The sequence below is a fragment of the Macaca thibetana genome, chromosome 4, assembly GCF_024542745.1.
Source record: "Macaca thibetana thibetana isolate TM-01 chromosome 4, ASM2454274v1, whole genome shotgun sequence".
NCBI classification, from domain to species: domain Eukaryota; kingdom Metazoa; phylum Chordata; class Mammalia; order Primates; family Cercopithecidae; genus Macaca; species Macaca thibetana.
Genome location: NC_065581.1, coordinates 132,644,195 through 132,660,050, shown reverse-complemented (window position 1 = coordinate 132,660,050; position 15,856 = coordinate 132,644,195). Strand labels below are relative to the sequence as shown.

The 15,856-nt window shown below is 38.2% G+C and overlaps 1 protein-coding gene and 1 pseudogene across 1 annotated transcript in view; one reads left to right on the top strand and one right to left on the bottom strand.

Moving 5' to 3' along the window:
- Nucleotides 1-15,856, bottom strand: part of VNN1 (vanin 1) — a 36,969-nt gene that overhangs the window by 6,106 nt on the left and 15,007 nt on the right. The window contains exons 3-6 of the mRNA XM_050788004.1: nt 10,046-10,238; nt 9,073-9,364; nt 8,279-8,640; nt 98-268 (exon numbers count right to left, since the gene is read on the bottom strand). Of these exons, the coding sequence (XP_050643961.1) occupies nt 98-268; nt 8,279-8,640; nt 9,073-9,364; nt 10,046-10,238 (1,018 nt within the window). The remainder of the gene's footprint in view (nt 1-97; nt 269-8,278; nt 8,641-9,072; nt 9,365-10,045; nt 10,239-15,856) is intronic.
- LOC126952886 (cyclin-G1-like) lies at nt 14,818-15,703 on the top strand (annotated as a pseudogene).

The window sequence follows — 15,856 nt, the reverse complement described above, 5'->3', positions numbered from 1 at the left end:
AAATTTTTATGATATTTGTAAGCACTTGAGCAGGTTTTTATATCAAAAAGTGCTTCCTCTTATGTGAAACTAATTGGCAATATTCAAAGATTCTTACCTGAAATTCTCCAGGTGCAAGCTGATTTTCACTCAGCAACACCTCAGGAAAGACATACTGGGTTCCGAAAGTGCCACTGAGGGAGAACATTTCAAACCTGGTAGAAGCTGTTTCAACTGAGTCACCGCAAGTTTTTAAATTAGTCGTTTTACACTTCAACAAGGTACAAATCTAGGGAAGTCATGAAAACCAGTAAGTCATAAGAAAGTCATGTGGGATTTGTTAATTTGCTTGATTTAATCATTTCATGGTGTATACACATATCAAAATATCACATCATATACTGTAAAGATATATAATTTTCATTCGTTAATGACAATAAAGCTAGGGTAAATTTTAAAGATAAAAATAGAATTAAATAATTAAATAAAATGCTAGATGCTCTTAAAAAAAATGAGAAAGTCAACTGAAATACTCTCTTAATCTGGAAAAATGCCTATGCCACTTTATTTGGTAAAATAATGTTACTTCTTCATTAGAGTCATCCAGCTTATTATGGAATAATTAATACAACTAATAATAAAAATAAAGGACTTTAAGCCCCAGTGCCTCCTGCAATTCACTGTCAAAAAGATTAGCCACATAAAAGCAATCAGATCCTTGGCCTATAGCCATGAACAATTATATCTTCAATATTCTCAAGTTACTAATGATTTTAATTATCAAGAATTTAAAATGTGTTTAAAAGTTTAATTTAGGCACCTGTGTAAATCATATCTTTTTGCCTGTTTCACACAATAAAAGAACTTCAGAGTTGTAATGAACCCCAGCGTTGACCTAGAGGCAACCCCTGTAATCTGGAAAAGTCATATCCTCTATATCTGTGCAAGAACTGAAACACTTCTCCATTAAGTTTTTTTTCCACTATAATATGTAGCCATTGAATATAAAATCTAAGTATGTGAGTCATCTCACCATGCAGATGAAAAGTTTCCAAAAGGAAATCCATATTCATCTGTACGGCATATTCCAAGTTACCTTCATTTCTTGCTTGACTAAAGCAGTAGCCACTAACTGGTCTCATTGTTTCTACTTTGCAGGTGGAAAGTAATCACTTCAGTGCAAGTGTATTAAGATGGGATAGAAGTAACTTTCAGGTAAAGGTAGAATGAACACATGCTTCAATTTTATTTTCTACAATCCTTCAAAAAGAACACTAATTTTTTAGCCCACAAAGATAGGAAAATAGGATAGACCACAGCACAGTTTTAAAAACTAGGATGTTGATAGAAAAAGTAGTAACTGATTTAGCAGACCTAAGAAAGCCAAGACCTAAACTAACAGTAGAAAGAGCCAAGAATCAACCCTATCTACACTGCAAAGTACTCAAAGATTTAATCACTGGGACCGCTCTGTACCTAGAGCTAGGAGTAAAGTTGTGGCAGTCAAAGGAAAAAAAAATGAGCAGAAAGTTGTGAAGGATGCCTTGCATACTGAGTCCTCCAAAAAATTTGGTAACTGATCCTCCCCTACTCCAGTAAATAACTGACAGTATTTCCAGAGGGTGTAAAGTGGATGTTCTTTAGATGAAAGTTTAAGAGACACAGTTGAAGGGAATTACCTGAATAAATAATACTGAATGTTGAAAACGTTCCCCCTCAACCCCCACCCACACCTTGCAAGGCCATTTTCCCCACTTGGCTCCCTAATGCTGCCAGCAGGGATTTATCTTTCAGGAATAGGGTTGCCAGGCAAAACACAGGGCAAGACTCCCAGTTAAATTTGAAGTTCAGATACACAACAAATAATTTTTTAGTATAAGTATGTCTTAAATATTGAATGAGACATTCTTACACTTTAAAAAAAAAAAAAAAAAAAGATGTTTATCTGGGCTGCGAGCAGTGACTCCCGCCTGTAATCCCAGCACTTTGGGAGGCCGAGGCAGGTGGATCACTTGAGGTCAAGAGTTCGAGACCAGCCTGGCCAACATGGTGAAACCCCATCTGTACCAGACATATAAAAAATTAACTGGGTGTGGTGGCATGCACCTCTAATCCCAGCTGCTTGGGAGGTTGAGGCAGGAGAATTGTTTGAACCCAGAAGGCAGAGGTTGCAGTGAGTGGAGATCATGCCATTGCATTCCAGCCTTGGCAACAGAGAGAGACTATCTCAACCAAAAAAAAAAAAAAAAAAAAAGCTTATCTGAACTTCAAATTTACCTGGAGATCCTGTATTTTTATTTCCTAAACTAGACAACTGATTCAAGAAGGAAATTAGAAGAATCTTGAAAACTGCGAGACATGACCATCCCAAGAGGAAGTCTCTAAAGACACTTACCTTAAATTTTCCCCCCAGCAAAAGGTCCAGCTAGGTCATTCTATCATGAAGCTCAAAATTGGCAAGTGTTACTCACATGCTCAGAATTTTCTATGAGTTTTTGATAATCCCCAAGAGTTACCAGATATGTGAGAAAAACTTATTGCATGAAAAAGCAAATAAAAAAGCAGATAAAAGCAACTTAAAGGAAGCAGGGGGAAAGAGATTCAATAAAAAGTTTTCTAAATAGCCTCAGAGAGAGAAGAAGAAATAATATATGCACAAAAAAACAAGTGTTGAAGAAAAAGTAAAACTCAGAAGACAAGAAAAAAGAGTTCTTGGAAATTACGAACATGTTAACAAAAATAAAAGATTCAGTACATGATTTGGAAGATCAAGAGGAGGAAATCTCTCAGAAAGTAGAGGGAAAAAATAAAGTAGTAAAAAATAGCAGAGAAAATGTCGGAAAATTAGAGCACCAATCCAAGAGGCAAAAGATCCCAATAATAAGAGTTTCAGAAAAAGAGAAAAAGAAAATGGAAAGGAAGAAACTCTGCATGCATTCTGGGGAAGGTGCAGAATGAGGAATACACATACAGAGAATCAAGAATCAGAAGAACTTCAGAATTCTCAATAGCAACATAAGATGTGAGGATATAATACATTCACAATCCTGAAGAAAAGTTATAACCACCTTTGAATTCCATGCCCAGGGAAATACTTAACTAAATTTAAGAGGAAAGGCACTTTCAGACTGGTAAGTCTCAAAAATCTTGCATCACAATCACTCTCTTTCCAGAAACTGTTAACAACAACAAAGAGGGCACAAGCCCAAAACAAGGAAGATGGGGAACAGAAAACAGGAAATCCACACCGGGAAGTGGTAAAAAAAGAAAATCTTCACCACGAGGATAAAGGGAGATTCCAGGATGACTCCTATCATGTACAAGGCATGGAGAGCAGCCAGTTCAGATTAGAGCAATGTAACTAGACAGTGTTGACTCCAACAGAAGAAAGGAACAGATAAAGGTAGAAGGAGAAAAACAGAGAACCCAAAGCAAGGAAATAGCTAAGAGAGCATTCCTAGGATGACAGTTAAGGAAATCTCTATATGACAGCTGTGCAGAAGGACTAGAGGGAAACCAGTGCAGAGAAAGGTTATTATTTTTAGCTCTAGATAATCTTATGAAAATGATATTGTGGGAAAATTATTCTGAGATGCCGTTGGAAGATATGGGGTTTTAACAAAAAGTCAGGCCGGGCGCGGTGGCTCAAGCCTGTAATCCCAGCACTTTGGGAGGCCGAGACGGGCGGATCACGAGGTCAGGAGATCGAGACCATCCTGGCTAACACAATGAAACCCCGTCTCCACTAAAAATACAAAAAAATTAGCCGGGCGTGGTGGCGGCGCCTGTAGTCCCAGCTACTCGGGAGGCTGAGGCAGGAGAATGGCGGGAACCCGGGAGGCGGAGCTTGCAGTGAGCCGAGATCGCGCCACCGCACTCCAGCCTGGGCAACAGAGCAAGACTCCGCCTCAAAAAAAAAAAAAAAAAAAAAAAAAAAACAAAAGTCAAAGAAAATTAACTAAATTTTAAAAAATAAGGCAATTAATAACTTTAGGAAAAACAAAGAAAAAATATAAAAGCAATAAGTTTGCAATGACATATTGATATAAACAAAATTATGCATATTCACTATAGAATGCTTAGAAAATCTGTGTAGCAAGATAGGGGTTTATTTCACTTTTACCTCTCTTTGTTTCTCTTCACTTGGATTGGAGGTGGCTTTTGGTGATAATCAAGATTTTTCAAGCATAATGTATCATCACAGTTAGACTATGAAAAATTATAAATATAATATTATACCAAAATTCCTTATCTTCAATACCAAAATCCAAAATCCTCTGAAAATAAAGGATTTTTGTAACCCACTGGCACATTGGCCTTAAGACCTAACTTGAATTAACATAAGGCTATAACATTTTTATTCAAGCTATTTAAGGTGAATAGTCCCAAGTTTTCCAATAGATATATTAATATGCTTGATTCTGGGTATTTTCCCAGATTCTGCTGGTAATATCAAGTAATACGTATTATTATCTTTAAATAGAAAGATTCCAAAACATAACTGGTACCAATCATTTAAATGGAATATCACCGTCTAGCAAGATAAACAGAAAGCTTGGTTTTACTTGACAAAGCTAACCTACCTCACAACACTAAGAAAGAACTTCCCACAACTCTCTTTAGGAAGAGCCGAGACTCTGGGGGAGGCAAAAAGGTAGGAAAACGTAGAGGAGGCAGGAAGGAAAAGGAGGGAAGAAAAGCTAAGAGATTATTACCCTCTTGTTTTGTGACCAACCTTTTTAAACTTAAAAATAATACATCACAATTTATACTTCAATTATAAAAATTTATATAGCAATATAATACCACATGTATGTCACATATATAAGGCTACATATGTTAATATACCATATAATATACCATATAATATACCATAATATACCATATAATTCATTTAATTTCCACTTGTTAGACATTTTGTACCTGTGTTCATGATACTATTTTTCCCCCTTTCCTCCAGCACCTTGGAACACTGAGTAGGAGTATTGATTCCTCCTATATTTTATTTTATTTTATTTTATTTTGAGACAGAGTCTCACTCTTTTGCCTAGGCTGGAGTGCAGTGGCACAATATCAGCTCACTGCAACCTCCGTCTCCCAGGATCAAGCAATTCTCCCGCCTCGACCTCCCAAGTAGCTGGGATTGCAGGTGCCTGCCACCATGCCTGGCTAATTTTTGTATTTTTAGTAGAGACAGGGTTTCACCATGTTGGACAGGCTGGTCACAAACTCCTGATCTCAGGTGATCTGCCCGCCTTGACCTCCCAAAGTGCTGGGATTACAGGCCATCGCACCTGGCCTGATTCCTCTCATATTTTATATATTTTTTCTTTTGTAGCTCTTTCTCCTAGACCTACAAAGGCAATCAAGGCTCTCTCATTTGTTGAGAAACATACACACACACACACACACACACACACACATTTCTCCTGACCATGAGTCTCTGTTAAGCCCTTGTCTTGCTTCTCTTCTTCTTGTCTCAGATAAGACTTCTTGGGGAAAAAAATGCATTCACTTCCCTTTGACTTTTCAACCCAATATAATCTGCCCATCATCCTATCATTACGAGCTCAGAAAATTCTGCCAAAATTATACTCAAAAATGCTAATAATGGTCAACGTATTGCATTAATACACCTCCCGATTTCCTTCTTCCAAGAGTCTCTACTTCCTTGCATCTACCAGATGTTCTCTTTTTAAATTATCTTTTATTTCTCAATTGTATTTGCAGGTTTCTTGTCCTCTGTCCTTTCCTGCCCCAAATACTGAAGCTCCTAAAGGTTCTACCTTGTCAATAGTTCTTTATTGTCAGTACAGTCTCCTTTGCAGTGTCATTCACTCTTGCGTGCTTAATCGCCCCTTGTATCTTGCTGATTCTCGAAACAATATTTCTAATTCTAGTACCTCCATTAAGCATCACACCAAAGTATTCAACAGCCAACTGGCTATGTCCAGCTGAATGTCTCATAACGACTTCAAAACCACCGTATCTATAACTGAACTCAGCCTCTACCCACTATCAACCAGTCTGCTCCTCTCTTGCCTCCTAATCTGTCAGAGGCATCTCACCCACCCAGCCATTCTTGCCAGAAACCTGCCACATTCCGGACTCTTCATTCTGCTTTCCTGTTCCACATCAAATTAGCCACTGAGTTCCGTTTTCTAAATATTTCTAGACTCCATGCTTTGCTTTTATTCCGACAAACACAATCTTGGTCCAGACCCTTAATAAGACTATTTTAATAATCTAGTCTTTGGGGTCTTTGTTCCATCATCTACAGAGTAGTAAAAATGATACACTCAAAGGCAGATCTGACCACATCATTCCCTCACTGGACCACTTCCACCAGCTGACCATCACCCGCAGAATAAAGGCTGAAACTTAAGTGTGCTCGGTAAGATCCTGCAGGACAGGATGTTGCCCCCAGGCTTATTTCCCACCAACCCCAGCTTCTCAAGCTATGCCTTAGTAGCACTGATCTGCTTGATTTTCCCTGCAGACCCTGCTCCTGCCTGCATCCACACCCTTGTTCATGCTCTTCACACCACAAAGAATCCCCTCCTCCTCTTTTTCACCTGGATAATAGCATCAGCTCCAGAAACTTCCCTGCATTCCCAAATTAATCTAAGTGGAGCTCTTTAGTACTCCTGCAGCAAAATGTGCATTCTACGGACTATCACATGCCAACCTATGCTGAAATTATCTGTTCAAATGTCTTTCTCCATTACTAATTCCTCAAGAGGAGAATCTATGCTTATTTATCTTCATATCATTAACACTAAATAAATACCTGGCATATAGTAGGCCTTCACTTGCTAAAATGAGCAAGTATTGATAGAGTAGTTATCATAGAGCAAACAAAATACTGTGCAGTTGGCATAATTTCAGCACTCAAGGGGTTCTCAGTCTCAAATAAGTATGTGAATACTATGACATAGTATGTCTTTGATAAAGCTAAGCATATGGTGTTCTAGGAGCACACAAAGGAGGTACTTAACTCAGCTGGGGAGGTAGGAGTAGCTCCTTGGGAAATATCCAGGCAGGCTCCTTGGTGAAGATAACACCTGAAAAGTGCTATGAAAATGAGTAGGTGGGGCTTGCCATGGATAAAGGACCAAACAATCTGTGCAAACACCTCGAGGTTCTGCAGGTGCTAGCAAATAGGAAATAGGAAAATATCTCAATATTGCAAAAGACCAGGATATATGTAAGTAGAAGTGAAATTAGAGGATGGAGAATAGGAAGGGACCACACATCTAGACTTCGTGTATCTTTCATGTTAAGAAATTTGATTTGTCAATTAGAAGTCAGTGAAGAATTTTAAGCCAGACAGTATTATAATCAAAAACAGCTTTTTGTGATTTCTGTAACGACAGTGTAGGGAACTGACTGGATGGAGCTGAGATTGTCAGACTGTCAACAGGAAGCTCTGTTAAGTGAGATAAGATGAGGGCCAGACCAAGGAAGAGAAGAGTAGAATTAGAGAACCATGGAGGCCACTTGTGAGCGTGAGAGATTGGATCTTTGCAGCAATAAATCATTCCATTGAACAATCTTGGTGGTCAACTCCATTCATGTCCAGGATACACTTAGCGTCAAACTCTTTATAAAGCAAGATAGGCATTTGTGAACATATAGGGAAAATGGTTTAATTTGTTCAGGAGGAAATAAAACAGGTTTTCAATGAACTGTTATAATTATCTGTAATTTAAATATTTATTTTTAATACTGCTACTGCAAGTAAATGTTCTGCCTTTCCCCAATCAGCTTAAAATCGAACTGACATCTAACTGACATCTAAGATTTCAAGATTTAGCAAATAGGCCAGGCTTGGTGGCTCATCCCTGTAGTCTCAATACTTTGGGAGGCTAAGGTGGGCGGATCGCCTGAGCTCAGGGAGTTCAAGACCACCCTGGCCAATATGGTGAAACCCAGTCTCTACTAAAATACAAAAAAAAAAAATTAGCCAGGCATGGTGGCGCTTGCCTATAGTCCCAGCTACTTGGGAGGCTGAGTCATGAGAATTGTGTGCCACTGCACTCCAGCTTGGGCAACAGAGTGAGACTCTGTCTCAAAAAAAAAAAAAAAAAAAAAAAGATGTAGCAAATAAATTTAGCCTATATTTATAGGCTTCCCAGCTCAAGTTTAATTTCAGGTAAACAACAAAAGTTTTAGGATGCATAAATCACCAAAAGCGGGATATGCGTATACTAAAAAATCATTCATTATTTATCTAAAATGTATATTTAACTGAGTGTCTTTATTTTATCCAGTAACTCTTCTGACATCAAAATATTACCTGTAGATAATAGCGCCCTTCCACAGTGTGCAGTCCATCAAATGCCCCCAGGGCATACACTTCATCTGCTAGGTTGTCAGACATCTTGTAGCTTAGATGACAGCAGAGAGCTTTCTGACAAACTGTGTAATTTCCTGCAACTTTTGCGAGCTTCACGAAAGTGAATTCATCGAAAAAGACAGTGCCCTTAAATTCCTGGTTTCCTGGCGAGAGCGGTTCTATACTGCTGGCATAGGAAGTCCAATTCACAACTACAGAGTGGGATGGGTGGGATTCCAGTTGTGAGAGGAGGAGTTTTCCCTCTTCTGTCTTCATATCGTAATGAAATGCTCTTGAAGAACTGGGTGCATAGATGCCACTTCCTGGAAGTAATAAATTGAAAATATCATTTGAAATGGGAAAGTAAAAAGGGATTTCATGATTGTTATTACTATTTTAAACTCATATTCACATTTTACTCTCTCTAAGTTATATGTTTTATTAATTTCAGTAAAACATGCTGATAAAGACAGAGAAGTGAGAGGAAATCAGTTAAAGTATGACACCAAGAAGCCAAGAAAGGAGAGATGTATGTAAGAAGTCATATATTTTGGAAAAAAAAATCAAGATAAATAAAACCAAATAAATCTACAAAACAATTTAGACTGAGATTGATTCTATAGCATATTAACAACTAGATGTTCAAAAATTAAGAGCTGGAAAACATTGTATTAAGGAGTATGCATTAGCTAGAAAAACATGGTTTTTTTTTTTCTGATTACATCAGCCTGCATATCTTTAAGATCACACATTACCTGTCATATTCTTTGAGGGGTAATGTATGTTGGATGCAAGGAAATTGACCCTCATGCCCATAGCCCAAGCTGAATGGAATTCAACAGCTGACAAATGTGGCAAAACATTCATCCAAGCTGTTGGGAATAGTATGGTGTCCACGTGGAAATCTTTCACCAAGGTAACAGCAGGATCATGGAAGAGTATATCAAAGCATGTGAAAATGCCAAAACTTCCAAAGCTGGTATTGAAAGTCACGATCTCAGGCTCCTTGGGAACATTGAATTGCTCTTCACCCATGAAAAGGTTTTGCTGCAATAAACAGAAGGGAAAGAGAAAAAAAATTCTTTTAGGAAGTTGATCTGGACATCACAGTGTTGGAAAAAGTGCAAGCTCACATCTTAGTACCAATTTAATCTATGATCACTGTTTTCATGGGAAAAGAGTTTGCTTTAGAGAACCAGAGGCCATTCCAGCTAAACTGAGCCTTTGGTTCAGTCTCCACATTACAGATGTGTACATGGGTATCTTTATCTATAAAGACCCTTTGGAGTCTTATAAGACATGGGAGTAAAATACATTACTTCTGTTTGCCGAGTATACTTAACTGTTTTCCTTGGCAAGGAACTTTGTTTGCTCCATTCTCCTCAAGACAGAGTTTATGTGGTAAGCAGTTTTTCGTTCTAGCCTAGACCCATTGCCAGGGTATGTCTTTAAAAAAACAAAGTCCAAAAGGCAACATTGTGCAGCATAATGCATGTAGCACTTTCTGACTCCCACACACTCCTAAAAACACACTCCTGTGTTCTTACATGCACACGGAACCCCTTAAGCCTCTTTATAGGAGCTTTCCACACTTTATCATTACTTTCTATGCTTTGCCTCTACTTGATTTCTAAAGTATGCTTATCATTATCAATAACGTATTTTTCTCCTTGCCCGCTTTATTTCCTTAGATATTAACTAATTGGATTATTTGCAAATTAATTTTACCTTATGGTAGCGTGCCACCAGTTTTCCTTGAGAATCAAATACCACATCAGTGTTGTATTGGTAACGGCCATCAGGGGGACACTGAGGGTCACTGGCATTGCATGGCTTCTTGTCCCCAATATTTGCCACAACGTAGATAGAGTTGTTCTTGGCCAAGCAGCTGAGTCTTTCTTGTACTGGGGTTTGGCCAAATCTGATATATGTTTATTGGAGGAAGAAAATCTTTGTAAATCAATCTTAGCTTTTAAGAAAATCCTGAATGATAGTTGCCGAAACTTATTATTTGATATATGCAAAAATAAATTCTAAATAACAATAATTAGAAGAGAAGGATTAAGACAAGAAAGGAGTTCAGAGGAATCCCATGCTTGAGTAAAATTGGTTGTAGCCATCTACTGTAGGATAAGATACCAGATCACATATTTTTTCTTCATAGCATTTATCGTAATCTGTAATCATATTTTCACTCATGTGTTCGTCTTATAATGTCTGCAGCATCCTGTAGATATCATGGGTCAAAGACTTACATATCTTGTTTACTAAACTTATGTCTAACAGAAGAGAGGCATTAAAAAAATATTTTGGGGTGGGTGTGGTTGCTCATGCCTATAATTCCAGCACTTTGGGAGTAGAAGGAGGAAGGATTGCTTGAGCCTAGGAGTTTGAGACCAGCCTGGGCAACAAAGCAAGAGCGTCTCTCTACAAAAAGTGAAAAAAAAAAAAATTGCCAGGCATAGTGGTGTGTGCCTGTAGTCTCAGATATTTGGGAGGCTGAGGTGGGAGGACTGCTTGAACTTGGGAGTTTGAGGCTACAGTAAGTTTCACTGCATTCCAACATGGGCAACAGAGCAAAACCCTGAACACTGTCTCAAAAAAAAAAAAAAAAAAAAAAAAAACAACTTTGCGGGGGCCAGGTGTGGTGGCTCATGCCAGTAATCCCAACACTTTGGGAGGCCAAGGTGGGTGGATCGCCTGAGGTCAGGAGTTCGAGACCAGCCTGACCAACATGGAGAAACTCCGTCTCTACTAAAAATACAAAATTAGCTGGGTGCGTGCCTATAATCCCAGCTACTCGAGAGGCTGAGGCGGGAGAATCGCTTGATCTTGGGAGGCGGAGGTTGTGGTGAGCAGAGATCACGCCATTGTACTCCATCCTAGGCAACAAGAGGGAGACTCCATCTCAAAAAAATTTAATTTAGAGGTAGGGGGATCCTAGGAAGATAGCAGAGCAGGGAATTTTTCTCCCCCACCTAGATAACAATTGCACGGTTGAAATCTGTCTGATATTGCTATTTTGGAGCTCTAGTGCTTGCAACTTCCAGAGGAATGCTTGGAAGGTAACTTACAGTTAATTTCAGTTCATTTTAACTCTCAGCTCAATAGTGGTTACCAATTCCTCATCCCCTGTCCCTGTGACAGGCTGCCATGTCTGTGTTCCTAAAGCAGCTTGCAGGCAGCATATGGGAACAGGGTGGACAATAATGACCTTGTCTTTCAAATATATGAGATCTGTGTTCTGATCACTAATTGCTGCTTCTGATCATGGAGGTACAAACACAAAGGCAAGCAGCTATTGTTGTGTATACACACACACATACACACACCATTTTTGCAGGCCCTCTCTCTGGCTGAAGTGGCTTCCAGGAGATTTAAAGAGCCAGTGCCTTATTTATTTTTCTCTTTTTCTCCTTTGGGTGGTGAGACATTTAAGGAAAAAGATACATAAAAGCAATTAAATATACAGGAAAATGTAGAAAGTTGCCATACATGCCCAGGGAAAGGCACAGGCTCATAAAAGGCCTAAGAAGACCTTAAATTTACATCTCAAGCTGATCCTCAACACAAACATCCTACAACAACAATAAAACAAACATAGCAAACCCAGAGAATCTGGTTCCCAGTGTAACCATGTGATAAGATTCAAATGTCTAGTTATCAACCAGAAAAATCACAAATCATACAAAGAAACAGGAAAATATGGCTCACTCAAAGGAGAGGGAAAATAAACCAACTAAAATCATCCCTGAAAAAGACTGCATGACAGACCTACTAAACACAGACTTTAAAACAATGGTTTTACAGATGCTCAAGAAAATAAAGGAAGATGTGGAGAAAATCAAAAACCAAAACAAAGTAGAAATATCAATAAAAGGATAGAAAACCTAAAAAAACTGGAGCTGAAAATTATAATAACTGAAATGAATATTTTATAGGAGGATTCAAAGACCAATTCAGGCATGTAGAAAAAAGAAACAGCAAACTGGAAGACAGGACAGTTGAAATTATTCAGTCTGCAGAACAACAACAAAAAACAGTAAAGAAAATTGAATAGAGCCTTAGGAACACCATCAAGTGTTCAACACATGCATTGTGGGAGTCTCAGAAGGAGAAGAGAGATTATTTGAAGAAATAATGGCTGAAAACTTTCCACATTTGAAGAAAGATACGAATAAAAAGATCCAAGAAGCTCAACAGACTCTGAGAGAATGAATTCAAAGAGACCCACACTAAGACACACTATAATCAAATTGTAGAAAGCCAAAGACAAAATAAGAATCTTGAAAGCAGCAAGACAGAAGTGACTCATGCATACAAGGGATCCCCAATAAGATTATCAGCAGATTTCTCATCAGTAACTTTGGAGACCAGAAAGCATTGAGCTGATATATTTAAAGTACTGAAAGAACAAAAAAATCTGATAATCAAGAATGCTCTATCCAGCAGAACTGTCCTTCAAAAGTGAGGGAGAAATGAAGATATTACCAGATTTTAGAAGAAAGGAAAGAGAGAGGGAAGAGGAGGAGGGGGCGTGGTGGCTCCTAGCCACTTTGCGAGGCTGAGGCAGGTGGATCATGAGGTCAGGAGATCGAGACCGTCCTGGCTAACATGGTAAAACCCCATCTCTACTAAAAATACAAAAAATTAGCCGGGCGTGGTGAAGGGTGCCTGTAGTCCCACCTACTCGGGAGGCTGAGGCAGGAGAATGACCTAAATGAACTTGGGAGGAGGAGCTTGCAGTGAGCCTAGCTGGAGCCACTGCACTCCAGCCTGGGTGACAGAGCGACACGCTGTCTCAAAAAAAAAAAAAAAAAAAAAAAAAAAAAGAAAGAAAGAAAGAAGGAAGGGAGGGAGGGAGAGAGGGACAAAGGAAGGAAGGATGGATATTGAGCTTTGCACAAGAGGCTAAGATTTGTTCCAAATTTAGTAACAAATAGGTACTATTAAAACCTTTGAAGACAAAAACAACCTGGTCAAAATTTTCTTCATAAAGATAAATGGAACACGCAATATAGAATGTACTAGAACAATGAGAGACTAAATGCAAGGGACTCATTAGGAAGCTGTTGCCATAATTCAAATAAGAGGTAACAAGGATTGGCTAGGGCAGTACCAGCTAGTATGAAACTATGGAAATCCTGGAGCATTTGTTAATGTCTGATTTTTTTAACTCTTTTTCAAAGTTACCAATAATTGTCCCAGTAAAGCAATTAAAATACAATTTTGAAAATAATATATAACATATTGCTATATTTATCCTCTATTGCAAAACTCTGAAATGGTAAATGGTTTACACCAGGTTATTGAAGCATAGCTGAGAAGGCTGAGATAACTGTTATATGAAGAAAAATTTGGTGCCATCAAATCTTGGTTATTAGATCTACAAACAAATTTGTATAATTAATATAAGGAAGACCATAGCAATCATCTATAAAATAGATCCTTGAAAAAGATCAGAAAAGGATATAATAATACATGTAGAAAAGTATTATTTAAATGTGTTTATAAGACAGAACAACCATTCAATAGTTTAACCCACCTTTGTTTCAATTAATATCTGAAATGCATAGATATAAATTACAACACATTGAACCACTCAAAACATGTTTACTCCCAGTCTTTTTGGATCACCTGAAGTGGTGGAATAGGTAGGTTGGTGTTCTGGATTTCTGAAACAGTTCTGATGACAAACATATTTTCCTACTGTCTCTATTCGTCTTCATGTATTCTAATATATTTCAATTCAAGCTACATTTCTCAGGCTGTTTGGCATATACATAAAATGCTCCAAAATTAAACCACATGTCCTGATTGAGGGTTTAAAAATTCAATTTGCTTATGTGTGCCTGAAATCTGCCTGTTGCTTCATCTGTAATATTTACCAAGTTCTTAATCCATGCAGAGTTTTGTACTGGGCACAGAAGGAGGGGGTGAAAAAGAATAATTGAAATGCATTTTCTAAGGCTGCTTTCAAAGTGTTCAATCTCTAGGTATAACAAAAATCATCAATTATAGAAAAGACATTTACTAACCTAAAATCAGCACGTGTTAAATATTCAACAAATATGCATTAGGTTTTGACACAACACAAAGCACTATATTAGACATGTGGGCAACCGGGGGAAGAATATTCCAGGCAGAGCTGTCCAAGCACACAATGTGCGAGACATGGAAATGTCAGATGTGGTTACTATGCTTATAAAGCATTAGACTTACTGAAGAAACAATATGTGCACACAAAATTCTGAAATAACAGTATGAAATAATACGCAATGAAATATCAAAATGCCTTTTCAGCCCTTCAGCTCCAAGCTGACCCTGATGAGGGCAATATGATCTTGGTGGCTGTGCAGAGACATTCACCCAGGAAGGCTCCCGCTCCCTGGGCCTCTCCCTTTGCTTTGTTTCCTAGGCCTCTGAGATTGGATTTCGTGAGGTGAGATGAGGGCAGGCCCAAGAAGGGTGGTTACCACTGAGCCCCAGTCACTATCAAGATGATAGAGGTACTGACACCTGACTCTCAGAAACTGCTACACCAGCTGAATGCCCTGTTGGAACAGAAGTCTGGATGTCAGTTAAAGATCTGTGGCTTGAGACAATTGAATTTGCACATGATAGACAATAGCCTCAGAATGATTGCAAGGCTACAGGACTTTGAAGTACAAGATGCTAGTCTAACTCAGTTATTTGACTTTAACATAAAGGCATTTTCTCTGTGAATTTACTGGACAGATTCCTGTGTTAAATGAAAGTACAGTCCAAGCACCTTGGATGTGTTGGACTGAGCTGCTTCTATTTGGCTGTAAAATCAATAGAAGAGGAAGGGAATGTCCCATTGGCAACGGATGTATTCCAAATAAGTGAATAAAGGTTCACAGTTTCAGACTTGATGAGAATGGAAAAGATTGTATTGGAGAAGGTGTAATGTAAAGTGAAAGCTGCTACTGCCTTTCAATTTCTGCAACTCCACTATGCACTCATTCAAGAGAACTTGCCATTTGAAAGGAGAAGTGACCTCAATTTTGACTGGAAGCCCAACTTAGGGCATGTCAAGATCAAAAGCTCTAACCTTTAGAGTCTAAATCAAAGCCTTCTGTGTTGATATTGTCTATAGTCATATTGGAGATCCAAAAGCAGAAGTATGTAGAGTTAATAAAATGAGTAGAATGTCTTCAGAAACATTCCAAAATAAATGGTAGAGATGTGACCTTCTGGAAAGGGCTTGTATCCAAGTGTTTAACTGAATACTCATCAAACAAGTTTTCCAAATCAAACATTCGGAAGTTGAAATGGATTGTTTCTGGGCATACTGCATTGCAACTGAAACATAGTTACTGCAGAAAAATTCACCGACCAACAATTCCTGAAATGGTTCCCTAATTGGTAAATTTAGTTCATTGTTATTCTCCATATAGAGAAAATTTTCCAATGCTATAATTTCTTTTGCAATTAAAATATTAATTATCTTCAGAATAAACAAAATGAAGTTGGAATTACAAAGGAGAAAATACTTCACTGATCTTTCAGTTAATA